General features: G+C 41.9%; 1 protein-coding gene across 2 annotated transcripts in view; it reads right to left on the bottom strand.

Annotated features, from left to right (window-relative positions):
- LOC124556848 overlaps window positions 1-18244 on the bottom strand; it is a 332788-nt gene that overhangs the window by 44720 nt on the left and 269824 nt on the right. For both annotated transcript variants that reach the window (XM_047130867.1, XM_047130868.1), the window contains one exon: window positions 12361-12431. In XM_047130867.1, coding sequence (XP_046986823.1) covers window positions 12361-12431 — 71 coding nt within the window. The remainder of the gene's footprint in view (window positions 1-12360; window positions 12432-18244) is intronic.

Raw genomic sequence — 18244 nt, 5'->3', positions numbered from 1 at the left:
AGAGTAATAGTCAAAGTAAAATATAAAACTGTCACACACTTCAGTTGGGAAAGAGACAGTTCCTACTAGCATCGAACACATGACCTGCAAACAGTTACTTGAGAAGTCATTTATGCCTCTATCTACAAGATTAGGTATACAAGTTACATTGGTAGTCACCCTTAGTACTTTAAAACCATCACTGAACCCGCCTTTCACAGAGAATTATTCTGGAGTTATTTAGCGCTCGACATCCTGCCCATAGGACGGGCCCCTACGCCGCGCATGCCAGCGTTGCTCCCACACCAGTTAGATCCAGCCACATCCACAATGCCAGCACTCTGCAATCTTGCGAGTGCGACACCTGCTGCACCCTAGCGCCTCAAGCAGCACTGATTCTCAACATAGAATTATTAACCACTATAAGACGAATATTTTGTATAACTTTATACTTATTTTCAACACTAAGGAAATTACCTTGCCTCCTACACACTCTACAAATGGCAAATGGACTCTGATTTTATTCAAAAACAAAAACGCTGACAGGCAAGTTATGAAGACGTCATCGAGAGGCAACCAGTATCGATGAGCCGTCATCAACGAGTATTAGGGAGCAGGCAGGTGAGAGATTCAACATAAGAAATGACAATTATAACTCAGCTCAATTGGTTAGGAGGCTGCCAACAACCAACATTATGTAGTTACGAGACAAGGAGTACAAATTAAAGCAGGAGATATCGTAAAAAAGAGGTTAACGTTTAATAATATCAAGGAGTGTAATGGCAATTATCGATCTGAAAACTGAAGGAGACGTGAAAACACTTTAAACTAAAACATTGCTAAAGGAGGAATTAACTTGACACTGTACTATTATACAGCATTACTAATAACATTGGCACACAGCATTCATGTAGGTAGACATACCAAAGACATGTCAATCAGTATGGAGATATAAACAATAGCATAAAGAGAATACTAGAGAATACTTATACTTATTTTGCTACAAAATATAACTGGAGTTTTGTGTAAGGGAGATTGTATTTTGTACTTTTGCTTCTATCGCGGTTTTGCCACTACATGTGTCACTGCGATGGGTTGCCAATTACTTATGTCTATATACTATTTTAAGTATTCATTTTGTCTATGTTTTATTATCAATTATTTACCAAGGCAATCCCCTAGTTTTGCCAGCACCAGTAATTTAGCATTTGTGTCAATGAGCCTAATGTTTCCATGTGTTAATTTGTTGCCAGAGTTATGAAGATAGTTATTTATTTTGTGTGATTTCAATTATGCCAGAGTAGGTTCCCACGTATTGGCCATTATTTAAGTGTTTACTAATAATGTTCTAGATAAAAAACTATTTTGGAAGAGTAACTTAAGATTTAATCATGCTTTATTTAATTTATGTTTGAATGCTTATTTGGAGGGACATGACACATGCCTCCCTACTGTAGGTAATGTAAACGGAATAAATAACTCCCACAGGTCAAGAGGTTTAGGCCGTACATCTTGTTCGTTAGATAAACCAGCGGGCAATCAATCCCCTCCGGCTCTTGTGTCAAGTTACTATGTTCCCCTCTTGATGTTCATTGAATAATGAAGGCACCCTCTGCAATTTTCCACCTGAAAGTTCATTCATGGTTCCTTTGTCAACTAAATTACCTGTTCTATCTAATATATCGAATGATCAGCTTTTAACGTTAATCGATGTCCTTTTAAAACACGAGAGAGGATAAATTTCTTATGATTACCTTTTAGCACATTTAAGTGAATGGCAGTCAGCCACTAATCTACATACAACTATTATACCAAGCGTCACAGTAACACCGGTCACTGCTATTTTTATAATTGTACTGATATGGCTATTGTATAAAAAGGGATCTTGTAAATGGTTATGACCGTCCCCTCCAATAGTTCCAGAGCCCCAGCCTTCTGGCAAATATTGCCCACAATTCGAAAGAGAAGCCTATCAAGGCATGTGCCCTCCTTTAGTTTTAAGAGTTCAACTGTGTTATTAACTAATGTGAAAACTGGTGTGCCGAGGATAACGCAGCGCGCTGCGTCACACACTCAGCCTTGCCTGTAACTTCAGTGGTGATACGTATATGCTTTTAAATTCATTTAAGAAACAAAGGATCCTGATTCAGACTATTACCTTCCAATGTGTTTTATTCACACTTGTTAACTGATGTAATTTTGTTTTGATGTTTTACAATATTTATTCCTTGTACTTGTGTAAACACAATATTCTTGAAGTGTGTAACACCCTTTGTAACCCCCTAAGAGGTCTTCAAAGTCTCTACACCCATCCGTAGTTTAATACCCCTGCCGTCTTTCGTGGGAACCTTTAACAATCAAAGAGTGTCATTTTCTTTTTGCAAACTAAAGTTTCGAACATTTAAATAACAATTGCGTTGAGCGAAATCACATACTTTTCCGCTCCCACAGAAGGGGGAGGAGTGTAAGGTTGAGCCAGATAGTAGGGGATTCTATCTTTATTTTCTTTCAAAAGGTTTATTTCATTTTCTTGTAACGGTCAAGTATTAGCCAGTAGCTCCAGCCGCCTGTAATTTTCTCACCCCATGGTCTGGCAGCAGCAAGTCAGCACCGAGGTGGGCAATCTCAATCACACGCCTCCCACGTGTGCTGACGAAGTAACGCAGCTTAGACAAAGCTGATCAGGTCACGCTTCGGAACTTTCCATGCAACCCCCATGGTTTTCTCGGCTCCAGCCAATCAGGGCAGAGGAAATCTTGTGGCTGTTCTAGAGGTACCCTGTCACCCGTTGGCCAAAAACGCTTTCTCTGCCGCGTGCCTGGTGGCTGTGAACATCGTCCTCTCTTCCCGGTACTGTGGTGCTGAGGACTTCGTTTCTCTAGCTGCCACACCATTCAGACTTGCCCGAATGGCAGCCACCACTTTTCTTTTTTGCCAATCTTGTGCCAGTTGTCAAGACATATCTACACTACCGGCCATTAAAATTGCTACACCACGAAGAAACGCAGATGATAAACGGGCATTCATTGGACGAATATATTATACTAGAACTGACATGAGATTACATTTTCACACAATTTGGGTGCATAGATCCTGAGAAATCAGTACCCAGAACAACCACCTTTGGCAGTAATAATGGCCTTGATGCGCCTGGGCATTGAGTCAAACAGAGTTTGGATGGCATGTACCGGTACAGCTGCCTATACAGCTTCAACATGATACCACAGTTCATCCAGAGTAGTGACTGGGGTACTGTGATGAGACAGTTGCTTGGCCACCATTGACCAGATGTTTTCAATTGGTGAGAAATCTGGAGAATGTGCTGGCCAGGGCACCATCGAACGTTTTCTGTATTCAGAAAGGCCCGTACAGGACCTGCAACATGTGGTCGTGCATTATCCTGCTGAAATGTAGGGTCTCGCAGGGATCAAATGAAGGATAGAGTCACGGGTCGTAACACATCTGAAATGTAACGTCCACTGTTCAAATTGCTGTCAATGCAAACAAGAGGTGACCGAGACGTGTAACCAATGGCACCCCATACCATCACGCCGGGCAATATGCCAGTATGGTGATGTCGAATACACACTTCCAATGTGCGTTCATCGCGATGTCACCAAACACAGATGTGACCATCACGATGCTGTAAATAGAACTTTGATTCATCCAAGAAAAATGACGTTTTGCCATTCGTGCACCTAGGTTAATCGTTGAGTACACCATTGCAAGCACTCCTGTCTGCGATGCAGCGTCAAGGGTAATCGCAGCCAACGTCTCCGAGCTGATAGTCCATGTTGCTGCAAACGTCGTCGAACTGTTCGTGCTGATAGTTGTTGTCCTGCAAACGTGCCCATCTGTTGACTCAGGGATCGAGACTTGGCTGCACGATCCGTTACAGCCATGCAGATAAGATGCCTGTCATCTCGACTGCTAGTGATACGAGGCCGTTGGGATCCAGCACGGTGTTCCATATTACCCTCCTGAGCCCACCGATTCCATATTCTGCTAACAGTCATTGGATCTTGACCAACGTGAGCAGCAATGTCGCGATACGATAAACTGCAATCGCAATAGGCTACAACACGACCTTTATCAAAGTAGGAAACATGATGGTACGCATTTCTCCTCCTTACACGAGGCATCACAACATTTCACCAGGCAACGCCGGTCAACTGCTGTTTGTGTATGAGAAATTGGTTGGAAACTTTCCTCATGTCAGCACGTTTTAGGTGTCACCACCGGTGCCAACCTTGTGTGAATGCTCTGAAAAGCTAATCATTTGCATATCACAGCATCTTCTTCCTGTTGGTTAAATTTCGCGTCTGTAGCACGTCATCTTCGTGGTGTAGCAATTTTAATGGGCAGTAGTGTAGATATAATGGAGCACCAGATGATGGACAAAAGCTCACAATGTATGGTGCAATGTGTCTATAACAAAAACCAACTTTTTCAAAAAAGATTGTATACAGATCACAAATTTATAGAACTACTGTAAATAAACTGAAAAAATGTTGCACACTGTAGTTTGCATACCACAGCCCTACTGCTAACTGGTGAATTCTCTTCTTGGAGAGAGAATGCATATGCCATCATCATCATCATCATCATCATCATCATCATCATATTTAAATGAGGTTTGACTTACATCATGCCATCTGAGTGATTAGAATGAAGTTGGAAGGAGCCAAATGGTAGATATCACCATGCATCCTTTTATCCTGCAATCTAAGTCACTTTCCCTCCTATATACATATGGTACACTACCTTGACTGTGAAATCATGAATTGCGTGGGTAGAGCTCACTGTCATATCCTGATTAAAAGCTTAGACAGGTGGTGCATCCGCTAACACATTTTCCTGAATTTCCATCCACCACAGTACCCAGCACAATACAAACCCCCCCTCCCCCTCCGTCTTCTGTCTTTGTAGAAGGAGAAAGTCAATGTGAATATCTAGGATCTGCTTCACTCCTATGTACATGTATGGAACATAAAATTTTAAACTTCCCCGGTATTCCATAAAATTTCGGGTGAACTGCCGGGTGTCAATAACCTGCTGCCACATGTATGTACCTGAAGATGACCAGAAGAATTTGTGCTGAACTATTGTGGCAGCAAGTTACTGACATCAAGCAGCTTGCCTGAAATTTAAGGGAACAATGCATAGAATAGTTTGAGACTGCAATGACTCAGAGAAAATAAAGAACCCTTATGAAGGACTACTTCTTGTGTACAGTGCTGTCTTCTAAGCAAATTTAGTTCTCCACCAAAGACGGTGCGTGCATTTCATGTGTGTACCTTGACAGAAAATAAAAACAGCAGTCTCCTGCTTTTATCCATAGGTATAGACTATATAATTGCAAAGGTTAATACAAATTAAAAAGACAAATTCAAAACTACCTGATGGAGTACGATATTATTATTTATTTTAATTAATATAAAATTACTCAGCCATAGTGCCATGCAAGGCATCCAACAACCAACAGTGTAACACACTGGTGGTTGTAGGACAGATAAAATGTCATTATGAACAACATATCATGAAGGCAAGTGGCAGTTCAACAGCCTCAACCAGAGGCCGAGTATAGCACTGGCCCTATACGAGTGTTGTCAGCCTAATATCCTCAGAGTGAGCAGCATCATGGCAGACTTTTCCAGCTCACAGACAGCAGTTTGCAAACAGACACTGCACAGATGGCCAGGCCAAATCTTACATGCAGTACTATGCTGGATGAGCATGATAGGGCAACCTAGGGCATAATACCTACAACTCATCACAGGCGAGCTGACGGGCATTTGCAGGTGCTTGTGCCTCCATGGGGCAAAGATGAAGCAGCTTGATCTACAGACTGAAATCCTCACTGACAAGTTGGTCTTATGGACTGGCACTCTTCCAAAGTCTTCATACTCCAAGGATTTGGTAGTCAGTGTGCGGACATCAATTTCTTAAAGTAATACATCGCAATTGTCAAAAACGCTTCAAAAAATTTACTCTGGAAAATTCCATACACTGTTAAATATAAAACGTGTTGAGATTTTTAACAGAGCCATCCATAGCTATGTGCATTGCATTCTGGTCATGTTATCTTGAGGTGGTTGGGCTGATTGTCAGTAGATGCAATTTCTTTTTTAACTTTTCTTTGAATGTTATATTATTAAAGTTCATCAACTTTTCTTTTTATCACAAAATTGTTATACAATAATTCCCAGCAGATTGAAACTGTGTGCCACACCAGGACCTGAACCATGGGCGTTTGCCTTTCGTGGCCAAGTGCTCTACCAACTGAACTACCCGAAAACAATTCATGATCCATCCTCACAGCTTAACTTCCATCAGTACCTCAACTCCTACCCTCCAAACTTCACAGAAGTTCTCCTATGAAACTCGCAGGACTAGCACTCCTGGTAGAAAGGATATTGTTGAGACATGCGTTAGCAACAGCCTGGGGGTGGTTTCCAGAATGAATTTTTATGCTGCAGCAGAGTGTGCACCAATATGAAACGACCTGGCGAACTAAAACAGTGTGCTGGACTGGGACTCAAACCTGAGACTTTCACTTACTTCCTGGCAGAACACTTGTCCACAAAAGGCAAGGAACCCAGGTTCAAGTCCTTGTCTGGCACACATATTTATCTGTCAGGAAGGTTCATATCAGCACACACACTGCTGAGGAATGAAAATTCACTCTGAATACAATATTTGTTAATTAAGGAATCAGTGTAACACTTACTCCTAAAACTGAAGCGAAAAAGAAGTTGTGCCCACCACAATGTCTCCTCGTGAGAAACACCATCATGCGTGCACTGACCAGTTGAGAAACTTCAGTGGCCTTGCAGAATTGTGTACAGATATTTTAAGATGTCAAAATGTAGAAATGTCTTGCCTTCGGATCTCTCATGTGTTGCAAGCAATTTAGTTTCTTTTCAAAGAATTAGCACAGAAAATTCACTAATACACTCCTGGAAATGGAAAAAAGAACACATTGACACCGGTGTGTCAGACCCACCATACTTGCTCCGGACACTGCGAGAGGGCTGTACAAGCAATGATCACACGCACGGCACAGCGGACACACCAGGAACCGCGGTGTTGGCCGTCGAATGGCGCTAGCTGCGCAGCATTTGTGCACCGCCGCCGTCAGTGTCAGCCAGTTTGCCGTGGCATACGGAGCTCCATCGCAGTCTTTAACACTGGTAGCATGCCGCGACAGCGTGGATGTGAACCGTATGTGCGGTTGACGGACTTTGAGCGAGGGCGTATAGTGGGCATGCGGGAGGCCGGGTGGACGTACCGCCGAATTGCTCAACACGTGGGGCGTGAGGTCTCCACAGTACATCGATGTTGTCGCCAGTGGTCGGCGGAAGGTGCACGTGCCCGTCGACCTGGGACCGGACCGCAGCGACGCACGGATGCACGCCAAGACCGTAGGATCCTACGCAGTGCCGTAGGGGACCGCACCGCCACTTCCCAGCAAATTAGGGACACTGTTGCTCCTGGGGTATCGGCGAGGACCATTCGCAACCGTCTCCATGAAGCTGGGCTACGGTCCCGCACACCGTTAGGCCGTCTTCCGCTCACGCCCCAACATCGTGCAGCCCGCCTCCAGTGGTGTCGCGACAGGCGTGAATGGAGGGACGAATGGAGACGTGTCGTCTTCAGCGATGAGAGTCGCTTCTGCCTTGGTGCCAATGATGGTCGTATGCGTGTTTGGCGCCGTGCAGGTGAGCGCCACAATCAGGACTGCATACGACCGAGGCACACAGGGCCAACACCCGGCACCATGGTGTGGGGAGCGATCTCCTACACTGGCCGTACACCACTGGTGATCGTCGAGGGGACACTGAATAGTGCACGGTACATCCAAACCGTCATCGAACCCATCGTTCTACCATTCCTAGACCGGCAAGGGAACTTGCTGTTCCAACAGGACAATGCACGTCCGCATGTATCCCGTGCCACCCAACGTGCTCTAGAAGGTGTAAGTCAACTACCCTGGCCAGCAAGATCTCCGGATCTGGCCCCCATTGAGCATGTTTGGGACTGGATGAAGCGTCGTCTCACGCGGTCTGCACATCCAGCACGAACGCTGGTCCAACTGAGGCGCCAGGTGGAAATGGCATGGCAAGCCGTTCCACAGGACTACATCCAGCATCTCTACGATCGTCTCCATGGGAGAATAGCAGCCTGCATTGCTGCGAAAGGTGGATATACACTGTACTAGTGCCGACATTGTGCATGCTCTGTTGCCTGTGTCTATGTGCCTGTGGTTCTGTCAGTGTGATCATGTGATGTATCTGACCCCAGGAATGTGTCAATAAAGTTTCCCCTTCCTGGGACAATGAATTCACGGTGTTCTTATTTCAATTTCCAGGAGTGTATTTTGACAGTGTTTCTGTTATGCAGTTAGTTCAAACAAATTAGAAAATATTTTGTTGAGCCCAACCTACATAGGTAGGAATGATCATCAAAACAAAATAAGAGAAATCAGAGCTCGAACAGAAAGGTTTAGGTGTTCGTTCTTCCCGCGCACTGTTCAAGAGTGGAATGGTAGAGAGATAGTATGATTGTGGTTCGATGAACCCTCTGCCAAGCACTTAAATGTGAATTGCAGAGTAGTCATGTAGTGTAGATGTAGAAACATTGTAAGCAGAGTTAAACCTCAACAAAATAGTATCCTCTGGAGGGAACCTAAAAAAGTGCAAGAACCTGAAATTTTTTTATGAGTAAAGAGAAATGCATGACACACTAGCAAGTAAATTGTTCCACCAAAGGCAAGTACTTTTAAAACAGAATCATGAGGGATTAATTTGTTTGTAAACATTCTGCGACTACATAATCAAGCTGGTAACTAAAATCAAGTGGAAAGAAGAACCTAACAATGACGATGGAAAATCCCAATACCAAGGTGTCTCCAAATATTATATCTTCTGGTAGTTTTTTGCACTTTCATAGGGTCAAAAACAATGTTCAATAAGTGATGTCTACACGGAAAGCCCTACTGTACAGCTGCTTATATGAGGTATGACCAAAAAGTAATGGGAATTTTTGTTTTTCTTGAAGCATCTTTATTTATTTATCAACATCAACTTTGTCCCCTTCATATATAATACACATGTGGCAGCTTTTTTCCAATCTTGGAAGCACTTCTGGAACTTACTTTTCATTACGGTGTTCAGCTCCTTTAGGAATTCTGTTTTCATTTCATCAGTGGTGGCAAAACAATGTCTTTTCATAGTTCTCTTCAGCATTAGGAATAGAAAGAAATTGCAGGGGGCCATGTTCAGCAAATACAGTGGCCGGACCAACATAACAGTTTTATATTATCAAAGTTCATCAACTTTTCTTTTTATTACAAAATTATAATTTCCCAGCTGATTAAAACTGTGTGCCACACCAGGTCCTGAACCATGGGCCTTTGCCTTTTGTGGCCAAGTGCTCTACCAACTGAGCTACCCAAAAAATCATGAACAAGCATTGAGGTGTCAGCGGGAGCATTATTGTGATGCAATTTCCCTTAGTGGTTTTGCCACAATTCTGGTTTTCTTTGGATTGCTTCACGCAAATGGCACATAACTTCTAAGTAGTATTTTTTTATGACTATATGCAGGAACTCATGATCATGATGCACTATCCCATTGTAATCAAAGGAAACAGTGAGAAGAATCTTCAAATGTGATCGAAGTGGTCAAATTTTTTGGTACTGGTTCTTCAGGCAGTTTCCATTGGGACGGCTGGGCCTTGGTTTCAATGTCATACCCATATACCCATGTTTTGTCACCTGTTATAACCGATTTTAGAATTTCTGGATCACCAACGACTTCATTTAGCAATTCCCAAGCAATGTCTCCACAATGTTGTTTTTGGTCAAAGTTCAACAATTTCGAAAAAAAAAAAAAAAAAAAAAAAAAAAAAAAAAAAACTTCACTGCCACACGTTTCATGCCCAAAACATCCAAAAATACTGCTTGGCATGAGCCAAAAAATATGCTCACATCATCAGCAATATCTCTGATGGTGATTCAGTTATTTTCCAGAACAGTTTTCTTTACTACTTCCACATTTTCATCAGTAACTGGTGTGCTAGAGCATCCAGGATGTGTCTTCAACATCTTCTCCCCCTCTTTGAAATGTTTGTATCACTTGTAAACTCTCATCTTACTAATAGTAAATTAGCCAAACACCACAGTCAACACTTCAAATACAGTGCTGCACTTTATTCCATTTTCCAAGCAAAATTTAAAGCAAATTCTTTGGTCCATCTTTTTAGTACATAAAATTCACTGAGCACTCTAAAACATGTATAACCTTTTCGACTGTTAACAATAAACCAAACATTCCAAACAGCTGAAAATGCAAGCACACATAAGAAACATGTGTACAAACTATATATAAAAATGTTTTGAAAATCAGATGTATAAAGCCTGTAAAGAATTTCCGTTTCTTTTTTATCACACTTCGTATGTGGGAAGGAGTAGTGGTAGATATCTACTAAATTACAGTGGCAGCAACTTAGAGGCATTCTGATCCAATAAACTTAAACAATGCACTGTATGGCTGTACACCCAAGGCGTTTTCCACTCAATGGGCTTTCTAATACAGCTTTTTACTGTGACAGTAAAGTGCTACAGAAGCATAGTAAAGTAGCTACACCATAGTAAAGTAGCTACACAACCACAGTAAAGTATCTACACAAGCATATACACCCCTACCCTGGTTAAAATTTAATTTGGGAACATATACTGTCAGATTAATCTGTTTAACACGTATGAAGCTGGTAGGTTAGGTTAGGTTAGGTTAGGATAGGTTAGGTTAGGTTATGTTATGTTAGGTTATGTTCACATGACACTCATCTTTGTTTCCCCAAACTTTTTGTAAATTTCCTGTCCCAGAAAGCTGTTCCACATGAACACCATTACTGAAGGTCACAATACTGCATAGCTGCAAAGTGAGTGCATATTTCACTTTTTGTACGGAAAAGACAGAAATATATGTTTAAGCAATGTGTGCCTTAACACACAGTTGCTTTACTGATTTGAAAGTGTAGTGTATTTATAAACTGGGTGTCACTCAAATAGTTTTCAGACTGCTTTTTTTATTAAAATAGACAGCTTACAACACACAACTTGTGTTCTATGACAGAAATATTAAATTCAGAATTGCATGACAGCAAAATAACCTCCCATCTTACAGTTGCACAATTAATTTACCTGTTTCTGGCCTAACTGCACTGCAATTACTGAAGAACTCTTCACAGGTTACAAACATTTTCAAAATTAAATGTTTGCACGGACAGCAGAGTCCACATTGCAAACACCTGTTGTCAAAATCAGAAGTTTGAGGAAGTGATATAAGTGTACCCACTCCAATTTTATTTGAAGGAATTTTCAGTAGAATGGTCCAGAATAATAGTTAAATACCAGAGATATATGAATTACATAATGGGAAATTAATTCACACAGAAACAGTAAGTCATAATTATGGAATCTTACGTGGAACAATAGGCAAATCTATGAAAATTTTTTTATGGCAGTATCTTCTTTATAGCTTGGTTTATTTGAGGGAGGGGACCACCCAGCAAGGTCACCGGTCCAACTTTATTGCACTTACACTTGATTATACTTCTACCATTTCTTTATAGTTTTTTGTATTTTCTAATATCACTAAGGAGGCATTAAAACACTTGTTAAATTGTACTGAGTGAAGGAAGTGGTTCTCTCCTTACCACAGATTTTGCTAAAGAACATGATTATGTATCACGTTAGCTTCAATAATTGTAATTTCAAGACTAAATGAACACCATTTTCCTATTTAATAGCATATTTCAACCAGAAATTTGGTGTTTTTTGCAAGTTAAAATTTTTATACCTATGTAGGCATAATTTTCAATAAGCTACCAATGATGCTTGTTTGACTGTTACTCATAACAGAAAACTCACAAAAATTGCTGACACGTCTTCTGTGACTTTCACAATGTGTGACCCCAATTTCTCTCATTTGCTTACGTTAACACTCCATTAGATGTTTCTATTAGTCACCCCCAGATAATAAAAATCTAATGTAACACATTCCACTGACATATGTGGAGACACGTGATCATAGAAAGAACTAAAGTTGTTGATGGCATTTTTCAAAACCGAATTTCACGACTTCTGAGCTCTACTTTATAAGAAGCAGAAAATTGAAACACGCCCCCCCACCCCCCAAGGGGCAGAGGGGGAGGGAGAGGGGGGTGGGGGGGGGGGAGAGAGAGAGAGAGAGAGAGAGAGAGAGAGAGAGAGAGAGAGAGAGAGGGGGGGCGGGGCGGGGGGGGGGGGGGGGGGGGGGGAGTTCACTCTACTAACAAACCAATGAGCACAATTTGCGTTGCAGCTTTTAAACTCACCTTTCAAGCAATCGTTGTAGGGCAATATTATCATCTTCTCTTAGAATTTGAGGTTCGCTGGCTGCTGGACCCTATAAAAACACCACCAACACAATTTCAATAACAATTTGTGATTAATAAATCAGCTGATTTAAATATATAACTTAAAAATATGGTGACTCCCATTCCAAGTGGATAAATAACAGAGGGAAGATTAGAGTTCGATGAAACACCAAAACCAAAGGTCATCTGATACTGACCACAAGCTCAAATTGCACAAAGATATAGAAGGAAAAAATGTCATGACATTTTCAAAGTATCCATCCATATATTTTCTGACCAATGATGAAATATGTGTTAGATGTGATTGTACTCTGATATATGCCACATAATACAACAACTTACATCTTGTTTCAACAAGCACGAACACTTCATAATGACATTTTAGCCTTTAAACTAATTGTGATTAAGATATTAAAGTGTACTGTGGCAATATTATTTCCTGAAATCCAGACATTTGCTTTAAAGGATTAAGGAGACTCACAGAAAATGTAAATCTGGATGGTCAAACAAGGGGCATTAAACCCACTCAATCCAAATGCTAGTGCATTGTCTTAATCACTGCTCTAGATAGACCGTCAGTGACAGAGCACCTCGTGTTCCTGAAGCTAAGAAGGCAAGTACACCATGTGTTTGTTGTCTATTTTTTACGAGCTTTCAGCAGGAGTGACTTATCTATTTACAGGTACCTGTGTAGTTACTAGATTATTTTTGTAATTTCTTGCGCGTTCGAGTGCCTACTAGGCACAAGCTTTTATTTTAATAACAGTGTAGCGTACCGTGCCACCGTTGCTACTGACCCTTATATTGACCCTCAGATCGAACAGGCTTTTGTTTGTTTTGGTTAGGGTATCTCTGTGTCATTTAGACCATTAGTGAGAGAGCACTTTGAATTCCTGCTGCTAATAAGCCGAGTACATCGTTCATTTGTTGTATATTTTTACAAGCTTCAAACGAGAGCACCTGCAGTAATGGATAAACACTGCGATTGCTGTGTACAGATGCGAGCTGAGTTGGTGACCCTTCACTCACAGCTTGAGGCTGCTGCCAAGGGGATCATTGTGGGCGGTCGGATGCGGGTATGTGAGAGACATCGAGCACGTCCCATGTGTCACCCGATCGGTCCACTATTGTGGCCGCCCCAGGTACTGCCTGCACTGAGGTTGACCCCTCACCTGTGGTCGAGTGGAATATTATTCCAAAGTCTGGCAGGCACCGAAAAACTTTCTGAGGGGCCAATCATGTGGTCTCCCCGGTTCGTTTGACGAACAGGTTTCGGGCGTTATCTGAGGCTGACAATATCTCTGAGCTGGATGCAGTCGTTCACCCTGTTCCAGAGGAAGCTTCTCGACTCGCAAGGTCTGGGCGTTCACAGAGGGTGAGTTTGCTGGCAGTTTGGAGCTCCAACGTTAGGCAGGTAATAGGGCCCGTTAGGAACATGGCTACCAAGGAGGGGAAGGAAGCCAGTGTGCACTCCTTGTGCATACCGGGCGGTTTCAGTCCGGGTGTGGAAAAGCTGCTTCCGAATGCCGTGAAGAGTACAGGGTGAAGCCAGCTGCTGGTGGTGGTGGTTCATGTCAGTACCAATGGAACATGTCGCTTTAGATCAGAGGAGATTCTCTCCGGTTTTGGGTGGCTAGCGGAAATGGTAAAGACTGCCAGTTTTGCTCGAGATATTAAGGTGGAGCTCACCACCCACAGCATTGTCGACAGAACCAACTGTGTTCCTTTAGTGCAGAGCTGAGTGGAGGGTCTGAATCAGAGGCTCAGGCGGTTCTGTGACTATGTAGGCTGCAGATTCCTTGACTTGCACCATCGATTCTGGATTCCGCTTAATAGGTCAGGAGTTCACTACACACAGGAATCGGCTACACGGGTAGCGGGGGCTGTGTGCAACGGACTGGTCGGTTTTTTAGGTTGGAGAGCACCAGGGAACCACAGGAAGGGTGTCCGCCTAAAAGGGGGTAGGTAAAACACAGCAAGTTAGTTGTAGAAACGATCAGTATTATAGTTGTAAATTGTCATAGCTGTGTTGGGAAAGAACCAGAGCTCCAAACCCTAATAGAAAGCACTGAAGCTCAAATAGTTATAGGTTTAGAGAGCTGGCTAAAGCCTGAAATAAGTTCAGCAGAAATTTTTTCTAATGATCTAACAGTGTTCAGAAAGGATAGATTAAATACAAATGGTGGTGGAATATTTATTGCTGTCAGAAGTATGAGGGCGAGTCAAATGAAAACCTTAAATTTGTAATAACAAATCGGAATTTCGCGCCGTTATCCTGTAAGTCGGTAAGTGTGCTATGAACAACGTGCAGAATGGCCTGTAGGTGGCAACATAGTGCAGATGCACACATACCATCGCAGTATCAGTATAAAGATGGCTGTCCCATTTGCGACTTGCACCAGGGAAGAACAGTGTTCTGTTATTTGGTTTTTGCATAGTGAAGGTGTGAAACCTATTGAAATTCATCAATGAATGAAGGTTCAGTACGGCCATGCATGTTAGTCACAGCAGCAATTCTACGAATGGAGTAAGAAGTTCGCAAATGGTGTGACTTCAGTGGAAGATGCTCCTCGTGCAGGTCAGGCATAATGAGTTGTGACTCCACAAAACATTGCAGCAGTTGAAGCTACAGTGAAGGAAAACCGTCAAGTGACACTGAATGACATTGCAGCATGTTTACAGATTAGTCATGAGTCAGCACACCACACTGTGCATGATGTGCTCCAGTTTCACAAAGTGTCTGCAAGATGGGTGCTACGGCAGCTGACTCCTGAAATGAGAGAATGACGTGTTGATGCTTGTGAAGAACTTCTTCAGTGCTTTGAACGAGAAGGTTTGATGGCTTCCTTGAAAGAATCATTACTGGGGACGAAACCTGGGTTCACTTCCACAAACCGGAAATGAAGAGAGGAAGCAAGGAATGGTGCCATTCCTCATCAGCAAAACCAAAGTAGTTTCGAACAGAACCATCAGCAGGGACACTCTTTTGGGACAAAAAAGGGGTCATTTTGGAGCATTACATGCCTAGAGGGACCACAGTCACCAGTGCATCATACACAGATCTCCTAAAAAAATCATCTGTGGCCTGCAATCAAATCAAAGTGACATAGATTGCTGTCAGCAGGCATCCTTTTGCAACATGACAATGCAAGGCCCCACATTGCCCACACAACAGTTGCAACAATCACAGACCTGCATTTTGAGTGTCTTCTTCATCCACCATACTCAACAGACCTTGCCCCAAGTGATTTCCACATGTTTGGATCACTCAAAGACGCAATGGCAGGAAAGAAGTTCTGTTCTGATGAAGAGGTACGCCACGCGGTGCATGAATGGTTGTGTGGACTACAAAAAGAGTTTTTTTCTAAAGGAATGTATGCACTTTGTAAGTGCTGGAGGACTTGCACTGAGTGTGGGGGGGGATTATGTTGGAAAGCGATACAGCTTTGTACCACTTATGCACAATAAATAATATTTTTAAAAAATTTAAGGTTTTCATTTGACTCACCCTCGTAATTTGCCTTGTAGTGAAATTGAAGTATATAGTTCCTGTGAAGTAGTATGGGTAGAGGCTATACTTGATAATTGGACTAAACTATAAATTGGGTCATTTTACAGACCCCCTGACTCAGAAGATACAGTTGCTGAATGGTTCAAAGAAAACTTGAGTCTCATTTCAAATAGGTACCCCACACCTACAATTATAGTCAGTGGTGACCTTAATCTACCCTCAATATGCTGGAGAAATTATACGTTTAAAGCCAACAGCAGGCATAAAACGTCATCCGAAATTGTATTGCATGCTTTCTCAGAAAAGTTTTTTGAACAATTAGTTCATGAGCCCACTCAAAGCATAAATGGTTGCGAAAGCGTACTTGACCTGTCAGCAACAAATAATCCTGGACAAATAGTGAGTATCATGATGAATACAGGGATTAGTAACCATAAAGCAGTAGCTGCTAGGGTGAATACCATAGCTCCTACAACCATCAAAAAGAAAAACAATGTATATCTAGTTAAGAAAGCTGATAAAAAAATCTCTAAACACCTTTTTAAGAAACAGTTTGCACTCCTTCAGATCTGATGATGTAAGCATAGAAAAGTTGTGGAATGATTTCAAAGAGACAGTATCGACAGCAATTGGGAGATATATACCACATAAATTAATAAGTGATGGTACTGATCCCCCATGGTACACAAAATGGGTCAGATCGCTGTTGCAGAAGCAGCGAAAAAAAGCATGCCAAATTTAAAAGAACGCAAAATCACCAAGATTGGCAAACTTTTGCAGAAGTTCGAAATATAGCGCGTGCTTCAATGTGAGATGCTTTCAGTAATTTCTGCAATGAAACTCTGTCTCGAAATGTGGCAGAAAATCCAAAGAGTCTGGTCATACATAAAGCACACCAGTGGCAAGACGCAATCAATACTTTCACTGTGCAATAACAATGGTGAAGTCATTGATGACAGTGCCACTAAAACAGAGCTATTAAACATGATTTTCCGAAACTCTTTCACCAAAGAAGACAAAGTAAATATTCCTGAACTTCAATTGAGAACAACTGCCAAGATGAGAAACATAGAAATAGATACCCTCGGTGTCACAAAGCAGCTTAAATCACTTAATAAAAGCAAGGCTTCCAATCCAGATTGTATAGCAGTCAGGTTCCTCCCAGAGTATGCTGATGCAATAGCTCCATATCTGGCAATTACATACAACCACTCACTCACAGAGAGATATGTACCTAAAGACTGGAAAATTGCTGAAGTCACACCAATGCTCAAACAGGGAAGTAGGAGTAATCCATTGAATTACAGGCCCGTATCACTAACGTCGGTCTGTGGTAGGGTTTTGGAACATATACTGTATGCGAACATTATGAAGTATTTCGAAGGAAACGATTTATTGACACATAGTCAGCACGCATTCAGAAAATATTGTTCTTGCGAAACACAACTAGCTCTACATACTTATGAAGTAATGAGTGCTATCGACAAGGGATGAGAAATTGATTCCATATTTTTAGATTTCCAGAAGGCTTTTGACACCTCACAAGTGTCTTCTAACCAAACTGCGTGCCTATGGAATATCGCCTCAGTTGTGCAACCGGATTCCTGATTTCCAGTCAGAAAGGTCACAATTCGTAGTAATAGACGGAAAGTCAGTGAGTAAAATGGAAATAATATCCGGCATTCCCCAAGACAGTGTTATAGGCTCTCTATTGTTCCTGATCTATATTAATGACATAGGAGACAATCTCAGGAGCCGCCTTAGATTGTTTGCAGATGATGCCGTCCTTTACCATCTTGTAAAGTCATCAGATGACCAAAACAAATTGCAAAATGATTTAGATAATATATCTGTAAGGTGTGAAAAGTGGCAATTGACCCTGCATAAAGAAAATTGTGAAGTTATTCACATGAGTACTAAAAGAAATCCGCTAAATTTCGATTACTCGATAAGTCACACAAATCTGAAGGCTGTAAATTCAATTACAATTACAAATACCCTAAATTGGAATGATCACATAGATAATGTTGTGGCTAGAGCCAACCAAAGACTGCGATTCATTGGCTTGACACCTAGAAAGTGCAACAGGTCTACTAAAAAGACTGCTTACACCACACTTGTCCGCCCTTTTCTGGAGTATTGCTGTGCGGTGTGGGATCCGCATCACCTGTAACTGACGGACGACATCAAAAAAGTACAAAGAAGGGCAGCTTGTTTTGTATTATCATGAAGTAGGGGAGATAGTGCCACAGACAAGATACGTGAATTGGAGTGGCAATCATTAAAACAAAGGCATTTTTTGTTGTGACGGGATCTTCTCATGAAATTTCA

Source organism: Schistocerca americana, chromosome X (genome assembly GCF_021461395.2).
Source record: "Schistocerca americana isolate TAMUIC-IGC-003095 chromosome X, iqSchAmer2.1, whole genome shotgun sequence".
Classification (NCBI taxonomy): domain Eukaryota; kingdom Metazoa; phylum Arthropoda; class Insecta; order Orthoptera; family Acrididae; genus Schistocerca; species Schistocerca americana.
The sequence above is the reverse complement of the archived record's forward strand: the minus strand, read 5'-3'. Positions and strand labels throughout refer to the sequence as shown.